The following is a 10,000-nucleotide window of genomic DNA, read 5'->3' on the forward strand; positions in this document are numbered from 1 at the left end:
GTCATGATATGGGTATATGAGTCAGAAGAAAGAGATGCGTTAACGATCTAGACTGCTGGAGCGAGGCAACCAGTAGTTACTAGACTAGACTGGTTAGATTCATGACGTGAACGAAGAACGGGCATTGGGAAACAAGTTATGCCCAAGGTCAACGTCTTGCTCTTCTTTTGCATGACACCTCTGCATGAGGTCAAGGACCACTCTCTCGAAGCAGTATATAAGCACAGACCGATGGAGTTGCAAGCGCAGTTCTAGTGTTTCCTTCTCCAACGCAAGCACTCTTCTGGATGATGGTAAGCATTGTTGTATATTCTTTAATTATTCCATTGCCTTAGATGCTTTGTAAGCTCACAGTGGCTGGATTTAGTCATTGTAGTCATTTCCTGTTCAGTAATGTCGTCAGCAAATAAGAATGTATTGTCCAAGCGCATTATGGTAAATTAGCAATAATTACGATGGAAAATGATATCGTTAATACTAATGGAAGAACAGACTCTTTATTCCAATTTACCTCAGTAATTTATTGTAGCATACCAATAACGGATTGAAAGAAAACAGCTCTGATTTCATGTTACCTGGCTTTTAGGAAGCGTTAAATCAATATGGTTATTCATAGCTGAAAATATGTTTGCTAAACCTTCATTTCGGTGGTTTATAACGTTAGTTTTTGAAATCGAGATCATGTTAAAACACGCAAATCAACAATGAAAATTCACTCATGGAATTCCCTCATTAACCACAGAAGTTAGCATCATAGTACGACTTTCTTGATACAACTTAGGTTGAAATGACTTTGATCTATTACATCTTGCAAACCCGCCTACTCTCAATTTCCTTTCCAGCGCTGAATGACCTCATAGGTCCCAGCACTTGACCTTTGCCTAAAAACTATATTCCATTCCATTTCTTCTTTTTTTCAGGCACTCTTGCTGGTTACCGTCTTGGCCACAATCGTGGCAATATGCCAGGCAGATGGTGCTAAAGGCGGATTCGGCGGGGGTGGATTTGGAGGAGGCGGATTTGGAGGGGGTGGATTTGGAGGTGGCAGATCTTACGGTGCACCTGGATTAGGACATGGAGGTGGCTCCTTTGGAGGCGGCTCCTTTGGTGGTGGTCACGGAGGTGGCTCCTTCGGAGGCGGCTCCTTTGGTAGTGGTCACGGAGGAGGATTTGGAGGTGGATCCTTTGGAGGTGGTCATGGAGGCGGCTTAGGTGGGGTATCCATCGTTAGGCCGTCATATGGAAGTGGTGGTTTTGGAGGTGGGTCTTTTGGAGGTGGTCACGGAGGTGGATTTGGAGGTGGATCCTTTGGAGGTGGTCATGGAGGAAGCTTTGGAGGGGGATCCATCGTTAGGCCATCATATGGAAGTCGTGGTTTTGGAGGCGGATCTTTTGGAGGTGGTCATGGAGGATTTGGAGGTGGATCTTTTGGAGGCGTTCATGGAGGAAGGTTTGGAGGGGGATCCTTCGGTAGGCGATCATACGGAAGTGGTGGTTTTGGAGGTGGCTCTTTCGGTGGCGGTCACGGAGGAGGATTTGGAGGAGGCCATGGTGGTTCCTTCGGAGGTGGATTCTCCAGCGGTCGTCGTTACGGATAATAAATATTATCAATTGTGAAGTATAAATTAAATAACTGGAATTCTAGATTTTTTATCTATTCCCTTTTGTTTCTAGAAAAAGAAAAACACACAACATATACTACTGAATAAGGCATGCAGTGAACTGCGTTAAAATACAGTTGTAGTCAATAGGTTGTTACTGTAACTCCTCCATCATAAACATATACACAAAATTCCCCAATTATCTTTTCATATTAAATAAAGCATCTCATATACAAGTTCGCCTTCCTGCAGATGAATAGAGGAAACATTCAGTAATGTAACCCTTTTAAAGTATCTAATTCTAAAAGGAAATGTTACAGACAACAATGATTGTGAACCTTCAGATATGTACGTTAGTTAAACTTGAAATTCTGAAATATAGTGGTAATAATAGTTAGCATTAATAGAGAGATTAAAAATGGTAGGATATAGCCTTTTTTTTATTTGTTTACTTCTATTAATTTATGATAAGAATGTAAAAGGCTGGAAAAAGGAAAATCCCCAGCAAAAGAAAAAAAGAAAATCCAAATTCTGTTGCTTCTTCGTTAGACACACAAAAATACAGATGGTTTAAATGACCAGGAAGTCAACATAGAAATAGATAGGCCTATCATATTTATAAGTAAAATCTGTGTCTTCTTATCTTTGTTAGCATCCATAATTATCATCTCTTTTTATACTCTGGATCGCAGAGGAAGTTCTCTAGACGTTAATAACAGACATCGTGTAAAAAGAAAAAGGTGGAAGAAAATTAGCCCCAAGTTACCACGTTGCTTCCTCGCCGAAGCATTATTACTTCTTTTAATTACATACGACTAGATTTCCTGTTGTGAAGTTATTTGTTTAATTTCTCAGATAAAACAGGTTGCTGTATAAATCTGTTAATTACGTCTGTAATTACACTGAAAACAACTGAGAAATATCATAAAATAAGATGGCTGAGGAAGGAAATGGGTTATGTCAAGCAGTTTTTTTGGATGGTTTTAATTTTCCCAGAAGCAGACCTAGGTGTACTCTACGAGAAGTGGCGCTTGTTAGAGATCAATGAGTAATGAATGTACATCGAATAACGGTATAATACTAACTTAGGTGTTCTGTTGGGCAGGATTTTGTTCGTCTAGAAAAAAGTAAGTGTACACTGTTTCCAAGCACAGCATGCCCGACTAGATCTAAAGATTTTGGAATATGAGATTAATAAATGAATAAAAATTAAATGAATCGTTTTCGATCAACAACAAAAGAAGTAAACAATTCATTTTGTAAGGTATTCATTACTTTTTCCTCAACGGAACTCCCAATTTTAAAGTTATGTTTAGTATTAATGTTTACAGAAATTCGCAGTTACCTGCAAAATATTAAAATCGTCTTTGATTTTATCTCAGAGAATAAAGATTTCTATGACTTCTACAAAAAAAGATAATGTCAGCCTTATTCAGACTTAGTAGTGTTAACAGAAAATAAGGACGCGTGACTTAACCAAAGGAATGATTTGTTTTCATACAAGATCGCGTATTTTAGTAACAAGAGTTATAGCTAAGCAACTTAATTTTTCAACAATCAGTCATTCATTTTATACATGCTTTAAAATACCTCCGCTCTTCGTATCCAGACTGATAAAAACGTAAAAACGGATATAATAACTGGTAGAATTTTCTATAGTTTACACCTTTAAACTAAAATTAGCCTCCTCGATATTGTAAAACCTCTTGTTTCACAAGAGATCCTGAGAGAAATAATGATTACTCTCTCATCTTGGCTCGCAGAATAAAAAAAAAAAACTTATTAGCATGCACAATGGCCAATCAATAGATGGCAGGGAGAAGTTCTCCCCCTTTGGAATATACTAAATTTCATTATAGTAGCGGCTGAATTTGTCACATCCCATTTATTTTCATTTTTATAATAGGAATCTGTTCTCAATGGGCGGAGGAATAATCTTTTGTGTACAAAATTAAGCCATAATATTTTCTAAGCTATATGTTGATGTAGCGGTGTTGCATCGGCTGAAATTTCATCCATTATCACACAGTTACCTAGGCCTTTGGTCATGTAAAAGCATAATGTTTCAGTTTACCATTCCTGTTCATGTGTTTTTGAGGCAAATGCTTAGCCTTCATTGCCTTTTTAAACTCCCAGCAACTGGGATCATGCTTGTAGAATAACTGAAAATTTACGTCGGCTGAAGAACTTTCAAGAAGCAAACGGTTTCACAGCACAGGATAGAATCTTACTTATACATACAAACTAAACAGTTTCCAGGTTCTGGTTGGTAACATGGCGCAAGCACGGGCGGGGCTGGAACGGTTGATTATGTAAAGAAGCGGGAAACAACGTGTCATGGTTGGAAGTCACAGGTGGAGCACAAAGAGCTGGCATATTTTGGCCGTGTTCTGCGACTTGCTCTATGGAAATAACAGACAAACGAGAAAGGCTAAGATTCCATCCACTTTACAGTGACAGTTATGACAGCTATGATATGATGAATTTTTGGCAACGCAGGAATTTTTGATAGCTGTGGACAACTGGAACTGAAATATAAACCGTTAAAGTCTAGCTTTATAACACGATAAACATCGGCTTCAAAATTGTTCAAGATTCAATTTGCCTTGTATCGAGGGTTGCAAGCTAATGTGGGATAATTTCTGTAAGCGTCCTATCGAGGCAAACAGGCGATAAGTAGGACAAGAGAATCAGCAATTTCATCTGGACACACGAATGCATGCTACTGCTGAAATAAAAGAAATTATCTTCAGGATCATGTGCAAATTACGGACAGGGCCCGCGAAGGTCAATGGGGAAGAGTGGACGGGGTGGGTGGGTGGGCTGGGTATGGGCGAGGGGTATGGGGGTGAGAAACACGTGCTTGAAATTAAGGTGTTCACTATTTTATGGACAAATGATTGAAGTTTTTATGGGATTCTGAAAGGGGATTGGCTTTCATGCAGGGAACAGAGGTTGGAGGTCACAGACCATGACTTGTAGTGTTGGGACTGTTCATGAAATGGTGACTCCAGCATATCCTCAAGCAACCCTTGACAGGTAGGAATCAATGGGTAATATCTGGGCTTGACCTTGTGGCCCTCCCCCTTTTCAGGATTTCTCATAGGTCACTTCAGTTCATTAAGGATATGGGTGCACGAGAGGCTGAGCTAATGCAGTGATTTCATGAAACACTTATAGCGATAAGAGTCAACTTTAAACTTAAATAATTATAAGAGAGAGAGAGAGAGAGAGAAGCAGGGATTATTTTTTTTTTCTGGGACACGTGTTAATGATAATTGTGCCAAAAATGGAAGAATCTGAACAAAAATGTATAAGATTCACACCTGGTTCTCCCCGCCCATACTGAACTTTCATCTAAACTTTAAATGAAAACTTTTTCAAGTAAGAAAGATAGATTCTTTGTTTTCTCTATTGCACTACCACAACAAAAGACTTACGGTACTAGTAATGATACACATAAGATCTCTCCTGAAAATTTAAAGGTAAAATTATGCTACTTTAATATATATATATATATATATATATCTATATATATAATATATATATATATATATATATATATATATGATATATATATATATATTGTATATATATTATATATATATAATATATATATATGGATATATATGTATATATATATATGTATATATATATATATATTATAGATATATGTATGCATGTATATTAGTACAAACACACACACACATATATATATACATATATATATATATATATATATATATATATATAGATATATGTATGTATATATATGTAATATATATATACTATATATATATATATAGATATATATATAAATATATATATATATATATATATATATATATATATATATATATATATATATATATATATACATACATATATATGTGTGTGTGTGTATTTTTTATCTTAAATCACGAGAAGGGTAAAGACGTGATGATTATACGAACAAAGTTTACAGCCACGAAAGGAAATTGAAACCATTGACATGCTAAGTACTTTCGTCTTATTAACCATGCCTTGGTAATAAGAGGAAATTACTTACCATCTCAATTTTTTTAATATATACAGATATGTATGTGCGTATGTGTGTCTGTGTGTTCGCGTGTACGCGCACGCGTGTGTGTAAGTGTGTGCGAATGGAATCCTATGAAGCATGATCCTACCATAAAAGAAGTCCTAAATCAACCGCAAAAGAAATGACGAGTCATGTTGCAAATGGAATCCTCAGATTTGCCGCAAGGCCGTTCTCTCTTTCCTCTTTCCATTTATTTCTTGGGATCATATGTACACGATTGTAGTTACTCGTTCTTAAGGTAAAGTAAAAGAAATTTTCAATTCTTGTTGATTTTACGTTTATGGCCGAAATGCCTAATACAACTTGAAAATTTAAAGTAATTGCTCATTTCGTTCAAACTTTGTAGAACGGAGAACAAAAATAAATGAGAATAATAGTAACAAAGACGATAAATTTAACAGTATTTCTGATATTGTTGGAACCGTTCGCATAACGGAAACTTATGACATTATATATTTCGTCACACATACACATGTCTGCACAGGGAAACACACAAACACACACACGCACACACACATATATACATATATATATATATATATATATATATAATATAAATATATATATATATATTATATATATATATATATATATAATATATATATATATATTTTATATATATATATATATATATATAGACAAATATATATGTATGTATGTATGAATGAATTTTATGACATCACCGTCATTTATATACAACTTTAAGCTGCATATAGTTTAAGGCGCGTCACTGCAGTCCTGAGTTCTTGACTTCCGTGGTTCGAGCCCAGGAGACTACGATCTTTTTACGTTTCTACTAAAAAATTCCCCTTCGGTTAACATTTATGAAAATGTATTATTTCATACTCCCTTCCCACTCCTACCTTCATCCATTACATTTACCTATGCGAATGAGTTCTTCCACCACTCCTATTATCATTAATTGTTTCCGCTGACCTCCATTTGCCGTTTTACTCTTACTTTCGTCAACGTTTTATTCTTAAATTTCTGCTCCGAAAAACACTATCAAACAATTCCACTAGTCTTTATACATTTTCTTCAACTTAACACAGTAACATTTTTAAATAACAGCAAATTTACTCCATTCGCGATCCCTTTCCTTATCCTAGGAAGTTGTAACCCCATCTCCTTTACTCTATCTGATTGCTCTCATCTTTAATAAGACATTGAACAGTCATGGAGACATGACAGATCTTTTACCTTAGTCCAGCTTTCATACCTCGCCAATCACTTTCGCGTTACTCATTTGTATAAAATACCTTTATTCACTCTCGAAACATGACCTTCCTTACAGTTCATAGTAGTATCCTGTCTATTGCACAGCTATTATTTCTAAAATGATTAATTTCCAGATCTACGTGTATACAATATAATAATTGTTCTCTATTTTTAAATGTCTACAAGTATCTCTATTCTAAATCATAACTCTCTTTCCTTTTCATTTCTTTTTATCTGTATTGTCTCCCACCCAGAACCTTAACCTACATTTTCCGGTTAGGTTGAATAATTCTTACAATTGTCAAAGGAAAATCATGTGTCATTTTTCCTCTCACGCAATTGACCGTTTATTTTTCCCACGCCTTCATTTCGAGCGTTGCCCTCATCAGAGCACCGAAATAAACTATTTTCACTACAGCTGAACACACCTTTTGTAAATCTGTTGTCTCATGAAGCCTTTCAATTCCTGGACCTTTTGATTATCTGATTTGCCTCCTCAGCGGTTTATTTCACGCCTTCCACTTATGCAAAAACTTATAAAGTCTTTTCTTAGTTTACTCAGTTGGTATGGTACTTCATTTTCGTCCGACCTCATCTCTGGATTCAAATCCTTTATTCTTTTATACTAGTTATCATTAGCCTCTCACTCAATTGACTTTTCTCATTCCATCTCACTTTTAAACTCATTACTTTAACGTCTCCCATTCTTCTTGCTTCCTTTCGACTTAACTTCTCTTCTTGCGTATTATAATAGTTATTAAGAATATATCCCTTTTTCTTCGCTAAACCTCTCATGTCCTCATCTTGCTAAGCACTTCTCCCATTTATCCTTCTCAGGTGTGGCCCTGTTGCATGATCCCTTGAAGAAGACGAGTGTGGCCTACCGATACACATGCCCTGGGCAATTTTGATTTTCATGTTGAAAGAATTCAATTATGAGCAAAAACACTCTCTGTTGATGCAACTATTCTCCATTAACTTTGCATGGTCTAAACAAACTTTGAAATCTTCAACCATGATATTTCATTTTCTCACTAAATGTTACTTATCTTAATTAGATTCGAGGCTGTACATTAAACCCTGCATTTGAACTATATACTTCCTTTTACTCAACTCTAATCTTTTCTCTCTCTCTCTCTCTCTCTCTCTCTCTCTCTCTCTCTCTCTCTCTCTCTCTCTCTCTCTCTCTCTCTCATTATTTGTTACTTTTCTTAATTACATTTGTTAGATTTATGGGTGGATATTAAACTGCATTTGAACGTCATACTTCCTTTTATTTTCATTTCCTAGTTGAACGAGTGGTTTTCGCGCTCGGCTACCAATCCGGTGTTCCAAAGTTCGATTCTCGGCTCGGCCCACGCGGAATCATAGGAATTTATTTCTGGTGATAGAAATATAATGTAGTTCGGATCCCACTATAAGCTGTAGGTCCCGTTGCTAGGTGACCAATTGGTTCCTAGCCATGTAAAATTGTCTAATCCTTCGGGCCAGCTCTAGGAGAGCTGTTAATCAGCTCAGTGGTGTGGTTAAGCAAAGATATACTTCTTATCAGCAAGCATACTTGTGACCAAGCATACTTCAGCCATTTTTCTCCTCATTACTGCATTTGTAAACTTGCTTTTTTTTCCCAATTTTCTCTCTCCCAAACATGGGCGTCCGCAGGGTGGGCAAAGGTGGGTATTTAAATGCCCCCCTGGAATTTCTGGAGAATAAAAAAAATGCAGGGAAAATACAAAATTAATGCCATGGAAATACAAAATTGCAAAAAAAAATTACATAAAAATACAAAATGAATAAAATACCATGAAAATTTCTCACCTGTTTATTCGGTTTTCTATCATTCAAGTTTCTATTATTACTAGCACTTCGGGAAACATTTTTTTTTTTCGAAAAAGGGATGGAGACATCCTCCTCCCCTTAGACCCCTCTCCCACAGCGATCTCCATATCATTGCCCACCCGCCCACTGCATTTTTTTTTCTGCGGACGCCCGTGTATATTAAGCATATGTGTGGACTATTCGTTTCAAAACCCCAGCACTTCTGAAAATCCAACCCTCATTCAATAAACTTCTCTGGAAAACTCTCTGCGTATCCATTCACCCATAGCACCCTATTCCCACCAAAACCATCTTTTTTCAGTTACCCACTTTTACGCAAGGAATGACTCACAGTAACTCATAAAACCCCGTATCTTCCACACCCTTCCATTGCCTCACTTCATAATTCTTGTAATTCTCTTTCTATGCCACCACACTTGCCGGTCTACTACTATAAACGGTTCAGTAGCTCCATCCTTGAATTAGACAGAAACCTTAAACTCTCTTTCCACTTAAGCAATTATGATTCAAATTTTCCGCATGTTCCTATATTGGTTTTATTGAATTTATTTTTCTCAATTACATTTAATGACTATTTTTAGCTCTTGTTCCACAACTAAAGCTTATCAACCGAATCCTAATTATGTAGACTTCGGTCTGAACATAACACTCATCAGTATACTTTTTCTATATGATCTGCATAAACTCTTAATAATAACATTTTCTCTCGCTCATATGTATTTATGAATGTCCTTTTTAAACACATTCCTGTTAACCGAGACATTTTAAGAAACCTTTCCGCAGATCATTCTCATGTCTTAATCACTCCAAGCACTCTAGTCCTAGCAACTATACCTTTATCTTTATATATATATATATATATATATATAATATTATATATTATATATATATAATATATATATCTATATATATATATATATATATATATATATATATATATATATATATATATTATATATATATATATATATATGATATATCATATATATGGCAACACTATTTGAACTTTGCAACCATATATTTCGAGCACTTCCTTCTGTGCTCCTGATCACTGTTAAAATATGAACATAGGTGTAAGACGTCCTATGTTCATATTTTACCAGTGATCAGGAGCACAGAAGGAAGTGCTCGAAATATATGGTTGCAACGCTCGAATAGTGTTTTATGGGCCTTTTATCTTCATATTATACTGTTACATTACAGTAAAAGACATATATAATAATAATATTATATATATATATTTATATATATACTATGTTAT

At 35.6% G+C, this 10,000-nt stretch overlaps 1 protein-coding gene across 2 annotated transcripts; it reads left to right on the top strand.

The window, feature by feature from the left end:
• Positions 1 to 155: 155 nt before the first annotated feature.
• Positions 156 to 1,644, top strand: LOC135217852 (acanthoscurrin-2-like). 2 transcript variants are annotated; one of them, XM_064253865.1, is made up of 3 exons: positions 156 to 293; positions 921 to 1,080; positions 1,123 to 1,644. In XM_064253865.1, exons 1-3 carry the CDS (start codon positions 288 to 290, stop codon positions 1,596 to 1,598), a joined length of 642 nt encoding a protein of 213 aa, XP_064109935.1. In that variant the 5' UTR covers positions 156 to 287; the 3' UTR covers positions 1,599 to 1,644. The 2 variants fall into 2 exon arrangements, with proteins under 2 accessions (XP_064109935.1, XP_064109934.1); XM_064253864.1 differs by having other exon boundaries at positions 921 to 1,644.
• Positions 1,645 to 10,000: the final 8,356 nt, after the last annotated feature.

The sequence above is a fragment of the Macrobrachium nipponense genome, chromosome 9, assembly GCF_015104395.2.
Source record: "Macrobrachium nipponense isolate FS-2020 chromosome 9, ASM1510439v2, whole genome shotgun sequence".
In the NCBI taxonomy this organism is placed as follows: domain Eukaryota; kingdom Metazoa; phylum Arthropoda; class Malacostraca; order Decapoda; family Palaemonidae; genus Macrobrachium; species Macrobrachium nipponense.